Raw genomic sequence first — 23,157 nt, 5'->3', positions numbered from 1 at the left:
ATCCACATCAAATGCTGCAGTCGCAGTTCGGGAAGGTGCTGGCATTCCCAATTGACTTAGCACTTTATTTGCGATAGCTAAGCACTTGTCTTCAATCCTTATCAAAGTTTCATTGTAAATTCCTTCTGTCAATTCCATGGTCATGTCAGAATTATCTAGACGTACTCTGTGCAAAATATAATCAGCCATATGCGAACGATATCTTTTCCATAACTCTGTTGGAGATGAAGGGAAGCAAGCAGTCAATACGATTGCAAACAATGAGCGAATTTGGTCCGGATGTGCCGTGTTGCACGCATCATGAATGCAGATATCCCACTGTTGGTCGTTCTCCAACATATTTAAGGCTTGAAACACACTGCGGAAGGTGGCATGCGTGATGCCGTTGAGATTTTTCAAATACTGGAAAGACCTGGGACCGGCCACATTCACCAACAGCATGCGAAGGAAGAAACATTCATCTTGATTAGGATGCACTGTATATAGTCTACCGATTGTATTCTCTTTGAAGATACCAGGTTGTCCTTCGACGGGCTCGCCTCGTTATCGTCGCGCGAACACGTTTTTAGTGGCATTCCACGTGTAATAAGAGGGCACTTCTGAATACATCAAGGTTCTGGCAAAAGCATCTTCCTGGCATAAGGTGATGACGGCAGTCAGAGTTGTCGCAGGTGGATTTAGGACTGTTTCTGTGAAATAGACACGTTGACCATTCTTCAAATGGACTGCCAAGTGAACTACAGCTGAATAGCGTTCATGAATTGGGAACGAAAAAATTCGCCATGCAGCCTCGTTGCTGCTTATGTATCTTCCAGCCTGGTATTGAGAGATTTCATCGACAACTCGTACTGCATTGCTGTCACCATTTTCTGCCTGAACACTAAAAACTGCCATATCGCTGCTTTATTCACGTACTTGCAGATATATTTAATCGATTTCACGGAATTGCAATATTCTACGTTGATGTGAGCTTTGTATGATTTTGACAATAGGAGTGAGTATGGAACCACCCAACGATTGTCTACCTCAATATTACCAATTCTCATGTTTAAAGTTGCCGAAGTCCCGCCATCTTCAGTTGACCGTCTCCTATACAGAAGATATCCATCGTCCATCGGTTTTGGCTGCAAATGCTCGAGGAGATCGCTTGGAACACTTCCCGTCTACCATGCATGGTGAACTTGGGTTGAGGGTACCACATGGGCCATGGATCATGTTCTTGATGATAACTGCATGCAAATCCGTATCAACCTCTGCCCGTGGAATCTCAGCGCATATCACATCCTCAATTTCGTCTGGAGTAATTTTATCATACAGCCAAATCAGTATGTGCGCATGCGGCAATCCTCTCTTCTGCCATTCTACTGAATACATCCAGCACCGCACAGATCCAAAAACTCCATGTTTCACAATGAAATCCATCAGTGACTTGAGCTGTTGTCTGAAAACACGGGCTGCGAAGTCATGCCTATCCCTAGACGATTGTCCAGGAAATATCAGCAGCACTATCTCGTCCCAAGCTGGATTGCAGGTGATAAATAAGTCTGAACGGCAACGAACATATGCCATGGCATCTTGAGCATATTCATGCATGTGGCGTGGACTACCTATGAATGAGGATGGCAAAATCGTGAAGTTTCCAATGTTGGTTGTATTACGGTCATTCATCACAGCATCCCGCAAATGGATATATTCCTCGGACCGAAGTTTCGTCTGATTCAATCGGAGGAACAGCAAACGTTCTGTTTCAATTTTTGCATACATATCGACTGATTGTAGGGGGGCGATCCTGCCGCTGAAGATCCTGTCTTGTCAAATGTAGCCCAATGGAAATTCCCACGTCGCAAACGAAGGTGAAAAGTAAAAGACGGGGGCGTCGTGGGCAAATCAAATGGTCAGCTTTATTGCGCTGCATACATAAGACTCAATAGCTTAAATGTAAGGGCTGCGCTCCCAACCGATAAGCTACGCTTAACAGTGCGAGAGCGGGCCCGAGAAGTGGAGCGCGAACTAGCCGTCCCTCAGCTCGCTTAGCAGCGAGCGAAGCTCGGGAACTCGGGAGCGGGCGTTCGCGAACATCGAAGAGTGGGCGCGGGGGCGCTTAGACTAGCCCGATAAGCAGTGCGCGAAGAGCCGACTTGCGGGAGTGCAAGAGCGGCCACAGCTTTGGAGGCTCGGTGGACAGAGGCGGCGCAGCGGCCGCCGCGAAGGGCCTTCTGACGTGAACATTCTCCCCCCCTTGCAACTACTCGGGTTGCAACATATTCGTCCTGTATAACTGCCGCGTTCTGCAGGGGGTCCTGGCTAGCGGCGGAAATTGCCTATGCGCACCGGACTGGAGCGGTGGACGGAGGCCGTGGAGTGGCTGAGGAGGGGCGGGGAGAGGCGCATGATCCTAGAGGTGAACGTCGACGTCGGAAGCGGATGAAGCTCGGTGGCAACCTCGGAATCGGTTGGATTGGACCTCTGATCAGAGCGTTCGCGTGGTGCGAAGCGGTGGCATCTTCTCGAATCGGACTGGAAAAAAAGTATCATTTAGAAGATTGGTCAGTAAATAACGCGAATTGGGAGCACGGAGTCATCCGATGCTGCGATCGGGGTGCGGGAACTGGACTTCCAGGCATATGCAGGAGCGTGTGGTGAAGCTGATTGCACGTCTTGCATCGGTCACCACTGCGGCACTTGCCCTGGGAATGTTCGTGGGCCAAACAGTTCGAACAGTAGCGGTTGGTGGACACCGCGCTGAGCCTCTTCTCAGCACTAAGCCTAAGGAACTTGTGGCATTTTCGAAGCGGATGGACTCCGCTGCAGACTCGGCATGGGTAGGATAAATTACCTCGGGAACGTCTGCTCTTGATGTCGTAGGGTACCCAGTAATTTAAGGCGTTGGAAGAAGTGATTCGCGTGGAGAACGCGGATATCCTTTGGATCGGTGCAGTTACTGGGCTGGAAGGTTCAGGAGCAATCTGAACACTGGAGGAAAAGTTTCTGGGATGCAGCAGGGTGTGATGCCGTCTGCGGCATGTACGGCAGGAGTGGGCACTGGGGCAATCCCGCTGCTGATGGCCTCGTGCCAAACAATTCAAGCAGAGTTGCTTTCTTCGGATGATATTTGACCTCTCGACTACGGTCATTTGAAGGAAACGGGGACATCTTCGCAGGGGATGGTTTTCCCTGGAACATAGGTCACACCTTCTGGGTCTGGGTGTTGGAGTCACTCTGAAGTCGGAAGAATGGAGCCGGGGCGCTGGGGCCCTCGGAGTCGACAACTCTGGCGGAAAATGCCTTGAGTTGGTAGGCGAAACGTCGTCGATGGCCTCCAGCGTACGATGGCGTTCGGTCAGAAACGCGTCTAGCTCCTTCCAAGTCGGAATTCTGTCTTTGTTGTGGATGGATTGTTCCCACAGAGAAAGGGTTACTTCGGGAAGCTTTGAGGAAACCATATACACCAAAAGACTATCCCAAGCCTCAACTTGAATGGAGGACATCTCTAGGGCGGTCAGGCAGCTTTGGATGGTGCCTTGCAGGTCTTTTAGCGCGACTCCCGATTCTTGAGGGACAGCCTGGATGTTGAAGAGGATTTTCAACTGGCTGTTGACCAACAACCGCCGGTTCTCGAAGCGGTCGGTGAGGCTTTGCCAAGCTGCGACGAACCCCTCATTGGTGAGCGGGGCTTTGGCAACAATGGCGTGCGCTTCGCCAGTTGTCTTGGATAGGAGGTGGAACAATTTCTCCACCGGGGTGAGACGCGAGTTGTGAATATAAACCGCCGTGAAAAGGTCTCTGAACGTGGGCCAACGAAGATAGTCGCCCGCAAACACCTCGGTGTCTACCGGTGGTAAACGACAACCGGTGGAAGGGGGTGTGTGGCCACTGCTGGAAGCCAGAGTTGACTGGGCCGCGCCCCTTTCTATTATCTCCTGCAGCTGGGCCACACACCTGGAATAAACGGAGTAGCAGTAGCTATACTTAGCTTCTAACACCGTTGAAGTGTCCGCGCCGTCGTCAGACACGGAGAGCAGTTCGGAGCAGCTCTCGTAACTCTTCTCCACCTTTTCCCACAAAACCCGGATTTGGTCGCGACGCACTTTACACGTGGACGGAGAGGGCTGGGTGGTTTCTGGGGCGTCTAGAGGTTGGATCTCTGCCGCGAATTGACTCAGATGGTCTGTCGTGGCAATAAACTTCCTCAACGCAATGTCGATGGCGGTTTGAGCCATTTTTGTGGTCGAGCAGTGGATTTAAAGTTAATCGGGGAGGGTCGCGGAAATGCGGACTGGGATCTTCCCAAACGGATTGACGGAATCGGCCGTAATTAAAGTACAGGAATAATTTTTATTTGAAATTACAATTCTTTTGTATTTTGGAATATATATATATATATATATATATATATATATATATAGTTCGGGCTAGTATTGAATAGTAGTGAATTCGCAAATGGAAATCCTTGTATTTTCTCTTAATATTCAATATATTTCGGACATGGAGGTTTGTTTACATTTTGCTTAGAAAATTGGTAACGAAATGTGGATGGATCCCGTAATAAATTAAATACGGATTTAGGAACGTATTGGTCGGAAGTAATTGTTGCCAACTTTATTTATCACGGATCCGATATGGTCGAAATAAACCCTTGGCTTTTGTTTGAGAGACAACTCAATGGGTCCTGCCGTCGGCAAAGCAGTGCGGAACTCAAAAGAAACCAGAGGAAAGAACAACACGACCGTTGCGGCGGCTCAGTTGAAAAGATTGAATTAAAAATTAATTAACTTAAATTAATTAATTAAATTCAAATTCTGGATCTGTTAATGAATGTTTAACTATGAGCGCAGATGTTTATTTTTTTTAAACGCTAGGAAGGTAGTATTTAAAAAACAAACATCGGTTTTTGGTCGCGGAGAAGAGCTCACTGGGATAAGCCGTCGGCAAAGCAGTGATGAGTGAGGGACCCAAAGAACTTAAGGGCAACAACAACACAGCCGTTGCGGCGGTTAAATCGAAGACAACTAAAAAACACTCGTTTGTGTTTGGGTTTTGCTGCTCAGCTCAGACTAGTGCGAAGCTTGCCCAATATATGTATGTATTTAGATTGTGGAGATCGATGCTCAGCGCAGAATAGCGCGAAGCTTGTATGTATGGAGGTATGTGTGTAAATTTGTATTTCTCTCATCTAAATGAAAATAGGATAAATAAAATTCGGATAATTTTACATTCTTGGTTCACGAAATTTCCTTCAAATTGTAGGTGGCGGATTTTGTCTCGTCGGCACTGTTCAGCTGTGGAATGTATAAGTGCAGGTGCTTGTACACGCTCTAGGCACAAAGAGGAGACGACAAAAAGATTACAAATAATTACTTGCCCTTATGCGGGCTTGTGCATATATGTATGTATGTAATAGCTTGGATCGCTCAGCGCAGAATAGCGCGGCGCTTGCCCAATATACATGTATGTATATAAAAATTGATATAAATAAAAAATAGGATTTATAAACTTCGGATAATGTTAAATCCTTGGATCACGAAAGTTGTTAAAAGTTGTAGATGGCGGATTTTGTCTCGTAGGTACTGTGCGGCTGTGGAATGCATGAGTGCAGGTGCTTGTACACGCTCTAGGCACAAAGAGGAGACGAAAAAAAGACAAATAATTACTTGGTATGCCCTTATGCTGGCGTGTGTATATATGTATGTAATAACTTGGATGCTCAGCGCAGAATAGCGCAAAGCTTGCCCAATATATATGTATTTATGTAAATAATTGTGGAAATCGTTGCTCAGCGCAGAATAGCGCGAAGCTTGCCCAATATATGTATCGTAATTTGATATAAATAAAAAATAGGATTTATAAAATTCGGATTATTTAAAATCCTTGGCTGACGAAATTTGTTTCTTGAAAAACTTTAGGGTTTGTATTGGCACAGTGGAGCGTCGAGAAGTGGACTGTATTAAATTGTGCGAACAGAAAAAAATGGGTATGGATACAGCATACAAAAAATATCGTGACAGCGGCAGACTGGTCGGCGATCAGGGTGAATTCCCGCAACAAGCGCACACCGGCTGGCCAATATTAATTATGCCTTTCTTTTTGAAACACACTTTCACTGTTCACGGAGAACTTTTTTTGTACGGAAATATTAGCACAAGTTTAGAATGCGTGTGTGTGTATGTGGCTGCACATAGGCCTCGACCGTTGGCAAGTGGATGAACAACGGGGAATCGAAGAGACGGCGAGGAGGATGGCGGCGCACACAAAACGGACACGGATGGAAAATTTCGAGGTTCGGAGGCGAATAGAAAGTGGGATTTCTCACTGCCGTGGTGTCAGGAAAACTCGGACGGGGAGTTGACACGAACAAAACAATAAATTTTGCAGCGGTGCGACCGAAATTAAATGTTCGGCCCACTGTCTAAGACCGGCAGCGAGAACAAGACGGAATCAAGCAGATACTTATCTCAGCGGAAAAATCACCGGGAACTGCTAGTGAAAGGACGGAAGGATATCCGTATCCGGCTCGAAGGACCAATAATTGTAGGGGGGCGATCCTGCCGCTGAAGATCCTGTCTTGTCAAATGTAGCCCAATGGAAATTCCCACGTCGCAAACGAAGGTGAAAAGTAAAAGACGGGGGCGTCGTGGGCAAATCAAATGGTCAGCTTTATTGCGCTGCATACATAAGACTCAATAGCTTAAATGTAAGGGCTGCGCTCCCAACCGATAAGCTACGCTTAACAGTGCGAGAGCGGGCCCGAGAAGTGGAGCGCGAACTAGCCGTCCCTCAGCTCGCTTAGCAGCGAGCGAAGCTCGGGAACTCGGGAGCGGGCGTTCGCGAACATCGAAGAGTGGGCGCGGGGGCGCTTAGACTAGCCCGATAAGCAGTGCGCGAAGAGCCGACTTGCGGGAGTGCAAGAGCGGCCACAGCATTGGAGGCTCGGTGGACAGAGGCGGCGCAGCGGCCGCCGCGAAGGACCTTCTGACGTGAACATCGACAATATACTGATGAAACAACTGACGACATTTCAATATATGATTGTCATCGGTCCTCCGAACCATTAATCGGTATAAGTAAAAGTTCATCGCGCTGCACTTTTTATTCGTTTCTACACCATTGACTGGATCTACCATCCTCACATTGCAATGGTATCCATTGGCACCATCCCAGAAGATGAGTGGATACTGCAAGGCATCGTAACAGTGGTGAGTTTCTGCGACGTTTACCAATCGAACGTTTCGTCGATGGAGAATAATATCTCGAGGTTGGAACTGATCCCCGACTATGACAATTGCCACTTCGTCTATAGTTGGAGCATTATATCTCCTGATATGTTCTCCAGCAGGCGTTTTTTCTGCATGAATGACAATTTTATGGGTATCCGAAGGCATCATATCGATTGCTGTTTTGAACAAACACACCAAAATGTTCGTTTTTGAATTTGAGAGCCTGACAGTATGTGCACACCTGATGCATCCGGCCAATAACGACATATTAAGTCTATAAGGGAGTAAATACGAACAGAGCATTTATATATATAGATATAAAACAAATGGACCATACAAAAAAGACTCTGGTCAATTAATGTTGGGGAATAATCAAGTAAATATATCAAATAATAAAATTGCGTTTGAGGATGTGCAAAACTGACAACTCAATTGCGGATTATATTCTTAAATACTCCATAACCTTCTATGTAAGGAAATTTTACTAAAAACTAATGCCTACCGAAAAAAAATTTCTACCAATCGGACAAGTGAAAGGAACAAGAGCATTAAATTATTTTCAAATTATCAAACCACTTTTAGCTAATTTACCCGTCACCAAGTCTGTACCCAAACGCGATAAAGAAAACGTAACCGGGTCTGGTTTCATGTCACTTGAGCGGAATAAACCTAATTATGTATACTGGAACGATCCGAATGAGTTACTGGAACGACTTCAACTTTTAAAAGCTTCGGAAACAGCTGGAAATACAAATCACGCAAACGAAATTACATGGATAATTGAAGAGCTCCGAGAGGCCAATATTATGATCAAATGTAGTATATATTTTTGTTGTAATATTCAAATGAGATTATACTCATCATGACCGTTGACAAGTTTGGACGTTATGTACATGAAAAGCAGAACACTAATAATTTAAAACGATATAAGAAAACTGAGACGGGACTCTACCTAGATACTGATGGAAACTTTGTTATACAAAAAAGGCGTATAAAAATGGTGGCTTCCCAAAAGAGAACGCAGACATCGTCATCAAAGTATATGTTGATAAAGCTATTCATGAGTTGAAAGTATCCTTAACATAATTGATTACAAAATTTCAAGAAGAAATTGGACAAAGTTTTGATGGTCTTGCGGCAATCGATACTGATACAGAGGGTAATTTTAAAATTCAACGTTTAAAAAATGACGGGATTCCCAAAGAATCTATGGATATAGCCAACAAGGAATATTTCGACAAGTCTGTAATGAGGATGAGGGATTCGATTATTTCACATCAACAAGATTCAAATGTTAGTATTCCTGATGAGAAAACTGCAGATATTGAAGATCGGTTAGAGAGACTTGAGGTTGTTGTATTATTGAATAAATAAGATTTTCGAAATAATTTGATAGTCTTTTATCTGATAATGAGTAGGCAAGGAATTATTAATTAATCACACGCTCCTGTGCACAAACATTTTCTTCTTCGGAGGGTTATTACAAAGGGAATAATTTCGTTATGGCAGGCTAATCTGGTGGAAATGGGAAAGTACTCTGCCTCGAATAATGGATATCGCTTCCTACTAACAGTAATTGACACATTCTCGAAATTTGCGTGGGGTGAAGCTCTTAAAACTAAGGCTGCAAAAGATGTTCAAGCAATGGAGAAAAAATTTAAATCTGGGCGTGGAGTACCAAAACATCTACAAACAGATGATGGTAACGACATCAAATAAATCATTGTTCAACATTTAGTACTTTGAAGGCTTCAATTGTTGAGAGATTTAACAGACCATTAAAAGAACTTATGTGGAAAGAGTTTTCTTACATCGGGAACTATAAGTGGGTTGAAATCTACAAAAAGTTAATGAACTTTTACAACAACAAAATACACAAGACTATAAAAATGACTCCAATCGATGCGAACGCTGAGAAAGAGAATGACATCTTGAGAACGGTACAATAATATAAAAATGTTCACAGGTAGCAAACTGAACATAACGTCCAAACTTGTCAACGGTCATGATGAGTATAATCTCATTTGAATATTACAACAAAAATATATACTACATTTGATCATAATATTGGCCTCTCGGAGCTCTTCAATTATCCATGTAATTTCGTTTGCGTGATTTGTATTTCCAGCTGTTTCCGAAGCTTTTAAAAGTTGAAGTCGTTCCAGTAACGCATTCGGATCTTTCCAATATACATAATTAGGCTTATTCCGCTCAAGTTACATGAAACCAGACCCGGTTACGTTTTCTTTATCGCGTTTGCGTATAGACTTGGTGACGGGTAAATTAGCTAAAAGTGGTTTGATAATTTGAAAATAATTTAATGCTCTTGTTCCTTTCACTTGTCCGATTGGTAGAAATTTTTTTCGGTAGGCATTAGTTTTTAGTAAAATTTCCTTATATAGAAGATTATGGAATATATAAGAATATAATCCGCAAGTGAGTTGCTAGTTTTGCACATCCTCAAACGCAATTTTATTATTTGATACATTTACTTGATTATTTCCCAACATTAATTGACCAGAGTCTTTTTTGTATGGTCCATTTCTTTCATATCTATATATATAAAAATGCTCTGTTCGTGCCTACTTCCTTTATAGAATTGGAGAGTCTTGAACCGTTTAAGCCCAAATTTTGACACAACATGCGTTGAGGGTTCCAGCTCGGTTATTGTCTACTTTTGATATTGATAGCTTATCTTCGTTTGCGAATATATCAGTTTTTTTCGCGTTTCCCCGTGCCCATACTGCTGCGCCCTCTACAGGCAGCTGCGCCCTCTACAGGCAGCTGAAGCGAAGCATTTCCTGTCAAACATCCCAAAAATATTGAAAGAAGAAATAGGAGATTAAAATTTAATTTTTTTGTTCAGTTTCAGAAAGAAACGAAGTCATGCCACCCAAGAAGTCGAGTTTGGTTCGTCGTACTCGCAATACAGAAGCAAAAAGACGTAAGAATACGAATATGACTGACGAAGAGCGGGCCTTCATCGAGCGGCTGAGCGGCTGAAAGCAATGCAAATGCACAACGCGGAATCAGCAGAAAGACGAGCAGATAGGCTTTAGAGAAAACGATTTTGAGTTAGGCAGTCGCGTTCTGCAGCAATCGATTTAATTCACTCTCAAAATAATGAACGCGACAGGGCAAGTATAGCTGAAGCGCGTTTAAAGCTTGCAGAAGATCAAAACCTGCAATACGATCGTCTTGCATTCCGATATAATACAACTGTTGATTATAGCTCGAATCGCAAAGTCGTTATTGGCCGGATGCATCAGGTGTGCACATACTGTCAGGATGTGTTGAGCTTTCGGGAAAGTGAAATTGCCTCAACTTGAAGCACCATCAGAGCCTCTGCAATCTCTATTCGCTGGATCTACTGCTAAATCAAAGCATTTCTTGTCGAACATTAGGAAAAGTACAACTCTGCTTCCAAATGACGTCATTTTGTGCGGAAATTATAAATGCGCAATTCATGCCAACTTTTAAAATCAAAGGAAAAACCTATTACAAAGCAGGTTCCCTGCTTCCGTTCCCAGACAGCGAACACAAATTTCTTCAAATGTACTTCATTGGTGATGATGGAGATGAAGTAGATGCACGTTATGGAATCAATACCTCGCTGAAGAGGCACATTATTTCGCAGCTGCAGAAGCTTTTTCACGAAAGGAACAATTTGGTGCGTTTGTTCAAAACAGCAATCGATATGATGACTTCGGATAACCATCAAATTGTCATTCATGCAGACAAAACGCCTGCTGGAGAACATATCAGGAGATATAATGCTCCAACTATAGACGAAGTGGCAATTGTCATAGTCGGGGATCAGTTCCAACCTCGAGATATTATTCTCCATCGACGAAACGATCGATTGGTAAATGTCACTCATCTTCTGGGATGGTGACATTTCAATGTGAGGATGGTAGATCCAGTCTATGGTGCAGAAACGAATAAAAAGTGCAGCGTGATGAACTTTTACTCATACCGATTAATGGTTCGGAGGGCCGATGACAATCATATATTGAAATGTCGTCAGTTGTTTCATGAGTACATTGTCGATATGTATGCAAAAATTGAAACAGAACGTTTGCTGTTCCTCCGATTGAATCAGACGAAACTTCGGTCCGAGGAATATATCCATTTGCGGGATGCTGTGATGAATGACCGTAATACAACCAACATTGGAAAGCTCACGATTTTGCCATCCTCATACATAGGTAGTCCACGCCACATGCATGAATATGCTCAAAATGCCATGGCATATGTTCGTTGTTACTGCCGTCCAGACTTATTTATCACGTTCACATTTAATCCAGCTTGGGATGAGATAGTGCAGCTGTTATTTCCTGGACAATCGTCTTGGGATAGGCATGACATCACAGCCCGTGATGCTCAAGACAGACAAAAGCTCAAGTCACTGATGGATTTCATTGTGAAACATGGAGTTTTTGGATCTGTGCGGTGCTGGATGTATTCAGTAGAATGGCAGAAGAGAGTTTTGCCGCATGCGCACATACTGATTTGGCTGTATGATAAAATTACTCCAGACGAAATTGAGGATGTGATATGCGCTGAGATTCCACGGGCAGAGGTTGATACGGATTTGCATGCAGTTATCATTAAGAACATGGCCCATGTGGTACCCTCAACCCAAGTTCACCATGCATGGTAGACGGGAAGTGTTCCAAGCGATCTCCTCGAGCATTTGCAGACAACATCGATGGACGATGGATATCCTCTGTATAGGAGACGCTCAACTGAAGATGGCGGGACTTCGGCAACTTTTAACATGAGAATTGGTAATATTGAGGTAGCCAATCGTTGAGTGGTTCCATACTTATCCCTATTGTCAAAATCATACAAAGCGCACATCAACGTAGAATATTGCAATTCCGTGAAATCGATTAAATATATCTGCAAGTACGTGAATAAAGGCAGCGATATGGCAGTTTTTGGTGTTCAGGCAGAAAATGGTGACAGCAATGCAGTACGAGTTGTCGATGAAATCTCTCAATACCAGGCTGGAAGATACATAAGCAGCAAGGAGGCTGCATGTCGAATTTTTTCGTTCCCAATTCATGAACGCTATCCATCTGTAGTTCACTTGGCAGTCCATTTGGAGAATGGTCAACGTGTCTATTTTACAGAACTAAATGTGCAAGAAAGAGTCTTGAATCCACCTGCGACAACAAGTGACTGCCGTCATCACCTTATGCCAGGAAGATGCATTTGCCAGAACCTTGGTGTATTCAGAAGTGCCCCTTATTACACGTGGAATGCCACTAAAAAAGTGTTCGCGCGACGAAAACGAGGCGAGCCCGTCGAAGGGCAACCTGGCATCTTCAAAGAGAATACAATCGGTAGACTCTATACAGTGCATCCTAATCAAGATGAATGTTTCTTCCTTCGCATGCTGTTGGTGAATGTGGCCGGTCCCAGGTGTTTCCAGTATTTGAAAAATCTCAACGGTATCACGCATGCGTGCAACCACAATATGTAATCTATATATATAAAAATGCTCTGTTCGTGTCTACTTCCTTTATAGACTTCAAAAGTTCTGAACCGTTTAAGCCCAAATTTTGACACAACATGCGTTGAGGTTCCAGCTCGGTTATTGTCTACTTTTGATGTTGATAGCTTATCTGCGTTTGCGAATATATCAGTTTTTTTTTTCGCGTTTCCCCGTGCCCCTACTGCTGCGCCCTCTACAGGCAGCCAGCTGAACTTTCAATACGTCTAGAAAATTCTGACATGACAATGGAATTGACAGAAGGAATTTACAATGAAACTTTGATAAGGATTGAAGAAAAGAAAAAAAAATATGTTAAACATTTTAAAAATTATTCTTTTTTATTTGACTTATTTCGTATGCGTGCAACCATAATAGGCCACAAAGAAACGTGGCAGGGTACAGTCATGCTCTCTAATTCAAAAAAGAAACAAAAGGATTGTCTTGCGCTTCCTATAATTATTACAGAATTAAATAAATTTGAAAATTATTCTTTTTTGTTTGACTTATTTCTTATGCGTGCAACCACAATATGCCACAGAGAAACGTGACAGGGTACAGCTTGTATGTAAATAAATTTTTGGATCAATAAGATAATAAGTTTCTTTAGAAACACTCTGAAAAATTCACTTCGTTTTGGCCCTCTAACTGTATGCCCCTTAAAGCAGCGAAGGACCCGGGACCAGATGGCATTCCGAACGCTGCACTGCATTCTCGGGCCAATCCTGTACGACGGGATTTTGCGGTTTCCGCTGTCTGATGGCTGCGCCGTTGTGGGGTTGGAGAAGCACCTGGCCGACGTCTCCTCACAATGTAACCTTGTAATTGACATTATGATGTCCTGGCTGACAGATAACGGACTCCTGCTTGCCAAACACAAAACGGAAGCAGTACTGATAAGTAGGAGAAAGGCCGTCGAAAAGGTTAACTTTAGGGTCGGCTCGTTAACCATCGAGTCCAGTCCGGCCATACGGTACCCAAGAGTCATGAGTGACCATAGACTCAATTTAAAGATACTCTTGGAGTATGTGGCGTCCAAGGAGCGTCCAATTAGGAGTGTACGATTTTCTCAAATACTCCCTAATATTTTGAAATTCAAACATTGTCACCAATTTTCAGTTTGCTACCTGTGAACATTTTTATATTATTGTATACCGTTCTCAAGATGTCATTCTCATTCTCAGCGTTCGCATCGATTGAAGTGATTTTTTGTAGTCCTGTGTATTTTGTTGTTGTAAAAGTTAATTAACTTTTCGTAGATTTCAACCCACTTATAGTTCCCGTTGTAAGAAAACTCTTTCCACATAAGTTCTTTTAATGTTCTGTTAAATCTCTCAACAATTGAAGCCTTCAAAGTACTAAATGTTGAACAATGATTTATTTGATGTCGTTACCATCATCTGTTTGTAGATGTTTTGGTACTCCACGCCCAGATTTAAATTTTTTCTCCATTGCTTAAAACATTTTTTGCAGCCTTAGTTTTAAGTGCTTCACCCCACGCAAATTTCGAGAATGTGTCAATTACTGTTAGTAGGAAGCGATATCCATTATTCGAGGCAGAGTACTTTCCCGTTTCCACCAGATCAGCCTGCCATAACGAATTTATTCCCTTTGTAATAACCCTCCGAAGAAGAAAATGTTTGTGCGCAGGAGCGTGTGATTAATTAATAATTCCTTGCCTACTCATTATCAGATAAAAGACTATCAAATTATTTCGAAAATCTTATTTATTCAATAATACAACAACCTCAAGTCTCTCTAACCGATCTTCAATATCTGCAGTTTTCTCATCAGGAATACTAACATTTGAATCTTGTTGATGTGAAATAATCGAATCCCTCATCCTCATTACAGACTTGTCGAAATATTCCTTGTTGGCTATATCCATAGATTCTTTGGGAATCCCGTCATTTTTTAAACGTTGAATTTTAAAATTACCCTCTGTATCAGTATCGATTGCCGCAAGACCATCAAAACTTTGTCCAATTTCTTCTTGAAATTTTGTAATCAATTATGTTAAGGATACTTTCAACTCATGAATAGCTTTATCAACATATACTTTGATGACGATGTCTGCGTTCTCTTTTGGGAAGCCACCATTTTTATACGCCTTTTTTGTATAACAAAGTTTCCATCAGTATCTAGGTAGAGTCCCGTCTCAGTTTTCTTATATCGTTTTAAATTATTAGTGTTCTGCTTTTCATGTACATAACGACCAAACTTGTCAACGGTCATGATGAGTATAATCTCATTTGAATATTACAACAAAAATATATACTACATTTGATCATAATATTGGCCTCTCGGAGCTCTTCAATTATCCATGTAATTTCGTTTGCGTGATTTGTATTTCCAGCTGTTTCCGAAGCTTTTAAAAGTTGAAGTCGTTCCAGTAACTCATTCGGATCGTTCCAGTATACATAATTAGGTTTATTCCGCTCAAGTGACATGAAACCAGACCCGGTTACGTTTTCTTTATCGCGTTTGGGTATAGATTTGGTGACGGGTAAATTAGCTAAAAGTGGTTCGATAATTTGAAAATATTATAATGCTCTTGTTCCTTTCACTTGTCCGTTTGGTAGAAATTTTCTTCGGTAGGCATTAGTTTTTAGTAAAATTTCCTTATATAGAAGATTATGGAATATTTAAGAATATAATCCGCAATTGAGTTGCCAGTTTTGCACATCCTCAAACGCATTTTTATTATTTGATACATTTACTTGATTATTCCCCAACATTAATTGACCAGAGTCTTTTTTGTATGGTCCATTTGTTTTATATCTATATATATAAATGCTCTGTTCGTATTTACTCCCTTATAGACTTAATATGTCGTTATTGGCCGGATGCATCAGGTGTGCACATACTGTCAGGCTCTCAAATTCAAAAACGAACATTTTGGTGTGTTTGTTCAAAACAGCAATCGATATGATGCCTTCGGATACCCATAAAATTGTCATTCATGCAGAAAAAACGCCTGCTGGAGAACATATCAGGAGATATAATGCTCCAACTATAGACGAAGTGGCAATTGTCATAGTCGGGGATCAGTTCCAACCTCGAGATATTATTCTCCATCGACGAAACGTTCGATTGGTAAACGTCGCAGAAACTCACCACTGTTACGATGCCTTGCAGTATCCACTCATCTTCTGGGATGGTGCCAATGGATACCATTGCAATGTGAGGATGGTAGATCCGATGAATTTTTACTTATACCGATTAATGGTTCAGAGGACCGATGACAATCATATATTGAAATGTCGTCAGTTGTTTCATCAGTATATTGTCGATATGTATGCAAAAATTGAAACAGAACGTTTGCTGTTCCTCCGATTGAATCAGACGAAACTTCGGTCCGAGGAATATATCCATTTGCGGGATGCTGTGATGAATGACCGTAATACAACCAACATTGGAAAGCTCACGATTTTGCCATCCTCATACATAGGTAGTCCACGCCACATGCATGAATATGCTCAAGATGCCATGGCATATGTTCGTTGCTACGGCCGTTCAGACTTATTTATCACCTGCAATCCAGCTTGGGACGAGATAGTGCTGCTGATATTTCCTGGACAATCGTCTAGGGATAGGCATGACATCACAGCCCGTGATGCTCAAGACAGACAAAAGCTCAAGTCACTGATGGATTTCATTGTGAAACATGGAGTTTTTGGATCTGTGCGGTGCTGGATGTATTCAGTAGAATGGCGGAAGAGAGGCTTGCCGCATGCGCACATACTGATTTGGCTGTATGATAAAATTACTCCAGACGAAATTGAGGATGTGATATGCGCTGAGATTCCACGGGCAGAGGTTGATACGAATTTGCATGCAGTTGTCATCAAGAACTTGATCCATGGCCCATGTGGTACCCTCAACCCAAGTTCACCATGCATGGTAGACGGGAAGTGTTCCAAGCGATCTCCTCGAGCATTTGCAGCCAACACCGATGGACGATGGATATCCTCTGTATAGGAGACGGTCAACTGAAGATGGCGGGACTTCGGCAACTTTAAACATGAGAATTGGTAATATTGAGGTAGACAATCGTTGAGTGGTTCCATACTCACCCCTATTGTCAAAATCATACAAAGCTCACATCAACGTAGAATATTGCAATTCCGTGAAATCGATTAAATATATCTGCAAGTACGTGAATAAAGGCAGCGATATGGCAGTTTTTGGTGTTCAGGCAGAAAATGGTGACAGCAATGCAGTACGAGTTGTCGATGAAATCTCTCAATACCAGGCTGGAAGATACATAAGCAGCAACGAGGCTGCATGTCGAATTTTTTCGTTCCCAATTGTCAATGAATGGTCAACGTGTCTATTTTACAGAACTAAATGTGCAAGAAAGAGTCTTGAATCCACCTGCGACAACAAGTGACTGCCGTCATCACCTTATGCCAGGAAGATGCATTTGCCAGAACCTTGGTGTATTCAGAAGTGCCCCTTATTACACGTGGAATGCCACTAAAAAAGTGTTCGCGCGACGAAAACGAGGCGAGCCCGTCGAAGGACAACCTGGCATCTTCAAAGAGAATATAATCGGTAGACTATATACAGTGCAACCTAATCAAGATGAATGTTTCTTCCTTCGCATGCTGTTGGTGAATGTGGCCGGTCCCAGGTCTTTCCAGTATTTGAAAAATCTCAACGGTATCACGCATGCGTGCAACCACAATATGCCACAGAGAAACGTGGCAGGGTACAGCTAGTATTAAATATAATGAAAATCGGGTTGTCTTGTACGACATGTATACAAAATTCCAAAAGAGCTACTACAGTCGAGAGTTTATAAGGAAGGCTCCTATCGTTGTTGTTGATCTCTCATACCAGAATGAGTCTGTAAAATCTGGACCGATTGATGTAAAAATTTCCACAGAAAGGAATAATGCCTTCTCATCCATGATCGAGTAGTTGAATATACACCATTGACTGGAGATGTTCAACGTATCGTCTAATAATTTTCAGAGGATAAGATCATTTATTTTTTATAACCATTGGAAGTAGACGTCCACGGAGCGATCAAAATGATGTCACTAGAATACAAAACCAAAACCACAACCTCTATTACAATACAACTTAGAATTAGAATAAATATTTTTCTGAAAATGTTTAAGAATACAATTTTCCCCGAACACGTGAAATATGTAGAGAACTCATTAAAATATTTATATAAGAGGATGCCTGAAACACCGCTGGCTTCAAATATACATGGACAGCATTTCACACCTTGCTGTTGGGCGAATGATAATGCCATCAATGGTGTCGATATGTGCGCCTGCCATTTTTTTAGTGTTCGCTCTCAAAAATCATTAAAAATTATGAAAATGTATGGTGGTGGTGTGTGTGACCCAAACGTTTGTCGAAGGCGTGAGTGCTACCACCGGCGGGCTTGTAGGGGAGTAATCCTCTCTGCGTGTACCAGTGATCACACCTCTGATTTGACGGAAGCAGGTCATTTCAGAGCTAAGCACTCAATGACAACAGCGATGAAAATGTTTTGATTACCGATGCGATGATGGAATATGGTGCATGCGCGGCTCGCTGAATCATTACTTACACGGATAGATGAAGACCATGCGCACGTTTGATGGTGCCGGCTGGCTGAACGGGGTCAAAATCCTAAAATGTATGCTTGACCAGACCGGAATTAGTCCCACCCATCCCAAAGGCGAAGGTACTCATCGCCATCACTATCCATGGGGACCGGGTGTTAAAGATGCTGCAGAGTCAGAATCCAGACATCCAAGTCACAAATTGGAGGGTTCTGGACATTATGAGCCCGTAACCCAAAGAGGGGGGCCAATGTGGAGTCCTCCAAATAAACAAGAGACATTCTGTATCCCAGATACGGGAAAATGGCGTGGGACAATGTAAGTGTCTACCTGCGCCTCAAGAAGAGCAACATAGGTGAGGTGAAGAATGGCCTAAGTGAAAACCATCGTTGACCCAGCCCAGGAACTAAAACTTGACCAGTGAGAGGAGGAGGACTTTGTCCTGACGTTAGTAGTCACCAAAGCCGGGTGCCCATGGCCCTCAGGGTGCTGCAGCTCAATCTCCATATGCGCAAGATCGCGTCGGCGGAACTCAGGAGCCTGGTAGAAACTAGTCCGAGGGACCAGCAATTGCTCGTGGGTACAGACGCTAATGCGCACCATAGCGTGTTGGGGAGCCCCGATATAAGCGACAGAGGTGAGTCTCTCTCCGATTTTATACTTTCTACTAAGTAATATATAGGAAATGTAGGTCGTAGGGCTCACCTCGTCAAACGTGCTAGAAATAACTCTCGCAACGTGAAAAGATAATATGTCATAGGAATATAAAGTCGTCGAGAGGCTATCCTTCCCATACTGTTTTAATATAAATCCGACTGCTCTCTTAAACTAACCTTCTTTACAAGCCCCCGGAATACTAACTGGGAAAAGGTCAAAAACATTATCGCAATTAGACTCGTCCGGGCACATTCAAATCCGAAAAAGACATTGAAAAGTAACTAGAGACTTTCTCCAAGGTGCGTACCACGCATCTTGCCCAATATTAAGAACCAAGAAGAGGACCTAGTCACGTCGGTGGAACAGGGACCTTTCGCTCCAACGCAATAACCTCGCCAAGCAGGCGAAAGATGATATAATCAACGAGGAATACAAAATCCTACTAAGAGATTATAATAATGAAATACGCAGGGCGCAAGCTCTTGGAGAAACATTACTCCAATAAAGAGATGGCCCCAGAAAAGACTAAACTTATTAAAATCAAAGCAAGTCACCATTCAGAGCTATCTCAAGCGCGAGCTTGCACGAGCACTTCCCAGGTTGTACAGATGGCAACGACGCCAACGAGCACCAGGTATTAGAAACCAGAGAAACACACCTAATATAATAGAGGGAATATTTCCAGGCATGGTGCCAAAGATGTCATCACTCCATGGATCCATGCAATATAAGCAGCTAGCTTAAACACGGGGTCTATCCCTATTCCATGGTGCACCCCTCGGATTGTCTTCATTTCAAAAGTAAGTGCAGCCATGTGAATCCCAAGGATTACAAGGATTATCCCTAAGCCTCACTTCATTCTAACTCAAGACGCTAGAAAAACTCCTGGAATAATTTATAAGAAACGATGTGAGATTTCTGTCAACCAAGCAGCATGCCTTTATACTAGGTAAATCATTGGAGACGGCACTACATTCGCTAGTAGCCACCATTAAAACGATATAAGCATATTTATTATATTTATTATATATTTATATATATATTATATATATTCTAGGATAGGACGAACTAAGGAAGTATAAAAGGATTTATTAACATAGGGGTCATTGAATTCCTTCGACCACCGTTTAATAAATCCAAGCACACCCCTGGCTCTATTCACCATAGACGAAATATGATCAATAAAGTCAAGTTTTGGGTCCAAGCGGACGCCCAAATCGTCAACGGAATTAATTCTTTCCAAAGAGCAGCAGTTCAGCGTGTAAGTAGCAAGCTTAGGAACGACACAAGAGAATGTCATTAGCTTGCATTTCGAGTCATTTAAGTTTAATAAGTTTACACGGCACCAAGTTTGAAAATTATTAAGATCTGTTTGTAAGTCCGACTGGCAGGCAACGTCAATGTATTGCACACAAAGCTTAACGTCATCCGCGTACATAAGCACTCTGGAGTTAGTCAAGAATTTGGGCAGGTCATTTATAAATAATGTAAACAATAAGGGTCCCAAATGGCTTCCTTGCGGGACGCCAGATGTAACCCTTAGAACATTGGATAAATTATTCTTAAAGAGGACCTTTTGCGTCCTGCCATTCAAATAAATTGAGATCCAATTAAGAAGATCACTTGGAAAACCCATTGAATCAAGTTTTCTAACGAGGAGAGAATGGTTAACAGAGTCAAATGCTTTACGGAAATCAGTATAGATTACATCTGTCTGACAATTATTGTGGAAGCCCTTTATAATAAAGGAAGAGAGCTCCAAAAGATTTGTTGTTGTTGATCTTCGCTTCATAAAACCATGTTGACATGGAGAAATAACCGATCTACAAAGGTGCTGTAAGTGAGGGGTGATAATGTTTTCAAATAATTTAGGGATTGCCGACAACTTAGAGATTCCTCTATAATTGCTGGCATCCAATTTGCTACCTTTTTTGTGGAGAGGAATAATAAACGATTCCTTCCAAATAATGGGAAAGTGGGAGGTTTCCAAGGACAAGGTAAACAATTTCAGAAGGGGATAGCACAGGGCGTCGGCACAATACCTGAGCACACAGCCAGGAATTCCGTCGGGACCTGGCGAATAAACTGGCTTGACGCGATGAAGATCTAAAAGGAGAGAGCTTTCGTTTAGGCTAGGACAGAAAATTAAGTTTGATTTGGGTATGTCGTAGGAATAGGTCTGGTATATATACGAAGAGCTAAAATAGGTTGTTTGAAAAAACTGCGAAAATAGATCGGCTATTGCCTGATCATTATTTGCAGTAGTATTTTGAAATGAAAGCGAGGAAGGATTTGTTTTAGGCTTACGTTTAGTGTTAACGAAATTATAAAACTGTTTTGGGTCCTGTGAGAACTGGGCCCTACAACGAGTTAAATAGTTTTTATAACACTGCGCGTTCAGCACGGTAAAGTTTGACCGGTGATTTTAAATTTAGCATTTAGATTTTTAAATTTTAGTCGCCTCAACTCTTTAGTAGACCACGGCGGTTTATTCGAGCTTGGCGGATAATATAACGGAACACATTCAGTAAAAAATGAATTCATGGCACTGTAACAAATATCCACGGCAACTGCCATGTCAGTGCACATGTATAGATCGGACCAATTGAACTCGTTTATAACATTATTCAGCCGTTCAAAGTTCGTTTTGCGAAAACATAGGACTTTATTGGCTGGACGGTCAGAAATATTCTGTACGTCACACCCAATATTAAGAGTCACATCGAAAGCTGGATGATAAGGATCTTCGGGCTGCGTCAGAGGCGCCACCCTCGCTAAACTGACTCTCGCAGAATCAGAGATGAAGGAATGATCAAGCAAGCGTTGTAAGGAAATTCGCACATGTTTGACTTGAGACAGCGAAATGTCAAACAAGCCAGCGATAAAGTCATGTTGTGTAGGTGTATAGAGAGTATTGGTGGAATTATTTGAGCACCAAATAGCACCAAGGATATTAAAATCTCCTAGAACTACCAACTGGTCTCTATCCAAAAGTCTACTGGAAACCATCTGAATAGCGGAAAGGTGATTCCAATAAATAGGAAGTTCCAACAGTGGAGGTATGTAGGAACAGGTAATAAAAATGGAGCTACCTTTGATAGATAGCTTCACACAGAGGAATTCAACATCGTTGCATTCCTCGAACGTTAATAATTCTGACGTGAGTGAGGAGTCCACCGCTATAAGAACTCCACCCCCGCGTCTGATAGGGCGATCTAGCCGATATACCGTGAACACAATTGGAAAAACTTCGGAGCTCAGAATCTCCGGCTTTCACCAGGTTTCTGTGAGCACAATAACCTGAGATACAAACGAAAGGCTATCAGAATACAAGTTAGGAAGCTTACCACGTAAGCCTCTTGCATTCTGATAGGAAATACCTAGGGAGTGGGTTAGTTTTTTTGGATCGGAATTGGAAGACGTAGAAGGCGCAGTGGTATCATCAGGCCTGGGAAGAGTTATTCCTACAGGCCGCTTTTTCTATTTCTTCGCCTCGAACTCCTTAACAACGATGTACTCTGGCCAGAAGTTGGGAGAGCAAATAGTGTTAAAGAGCTCGTTAGGGACATTTATTTTGAAAGATGAAATGTCCCTAGCGTAAGAAAATTTGAACTTTTCCACCTTTATCTTAATTTTTTCGGCTCTGGTTTTGCCTTGTATAAAGGCGAGAACATCTTCCGATGTTTGGTCAGGGGAGAGCCGCGAGACAAAAATATGTCTCGTTGGTGGAACCGCTATAAGGGCTTTTGGCAAGGCAGATTGGTTATCTGCCGTGCCATTGTCGGCCGGTATTCCGGGCCTAACACCCTGGGCAGATATATTTGTGTGCACGGGACTTTGAGGGGTCAATATTTGCGACCCCCCAGGGGATAAAACAGAAATCACCGGCGGTACGGACACTCCCGCTGCACATTCGGATACCGAATCTTTTCTAGCGCTCGATCTTAGCACTCTTGGAATTAATGCTGAGGTCGAGGGCTGTGCCCTGAAACAGTACGAGCGGACATATACTGTACAGACCCTGATATAAGGCTAAGTCGTATAAGCAACCAAGTCAATGCAGCATACTCACCATCAGAAAACTGGTAGATCTTTCGCAGAGCATAGACGTCTACATTAGACGGTTAATTTCTACGTAAGCAGTCAAGCGGAGATAAGATCCATCAATTTTTACCGGTCAGTTCAAAAAACGTAGTGGCAAGTCAATGCGGATCTACTG

The 23,157-nt window shown here is 42.5% G+C and overlaps 2 protein-coding genes across 2 annotated transcripts in view; one reads left to right on the top strand and one right to left on the bottom strand.

Moving 5' to 3' along the window:
- LOC147642921 (uncharacterized) overlaps positions 1-23,157 on the bottom strand; it is a 95,753-nt gene that overhangs the window by 35,988 nt on the left and 36,608 nt on the right. The gene's annotated exons all lie outside the window — the stretch shown is intronic.
- LOC147642923 (uncharacterized) lies at positions 10,768-13,914 on the top strand. The gene is made up of 4 exons (XM_086837600.1): positions 10,768-10,793; positions 11,109-11,637; positions 13,380-13,772; positions 13,834-13,914. The coding sequence occupies exons 1-4, from the start codon at positions 10,768-10,770 to the stop codon at positions 13,912-13,914; spliced, it is 1,029 nt and encodes a 342-aa protein (XP_086693726.1).

The sequence above is a fragment of the Drosophila serrata genome, unplaced genomic scaffold, assembly GCF_035046125.1.
Source record: "Drosophila serrata isolate PLE 108 unplaced genomic scaffold, ASM3504612v1 contig_331, whole genome shotgun sequence".
In the NCBI taxonomy this organism is placed as follows: domain Eukaryota; kingdom Metazoa; phylum Arthropoda; class Insecta; order Diptera; family Drosophilidae; genus Drosophila; species Drosophila serrata.
Note: the sequence above shows the minus strand (reverse complement) of the source record. Positions and strands in the feature narration are given on the sequence as shown.

Bases quoted from the DNA above. Each gene is read 5' to 3' on its own strand.
- LOC147642923 (XM_086837600.1), top strand. From the start codon at position 10,768: ATGTACTTCATTGGTGATGATGGAGA. The intron at 11,638-13,379 runs GTGAAACATGGA...TGCCCCTTAAAG, and splicing joins AGTCACTGATGGATTTCATT to CAGCGAAGGACCCGGGACCA. The intron at 13,773-13,833 runs GTACGATTTTCT...ACCAATTTTCAG, and splicing joins AGGAGCGTCCAATTAGGAGT to TTTGCTACCTGTGAACATTT.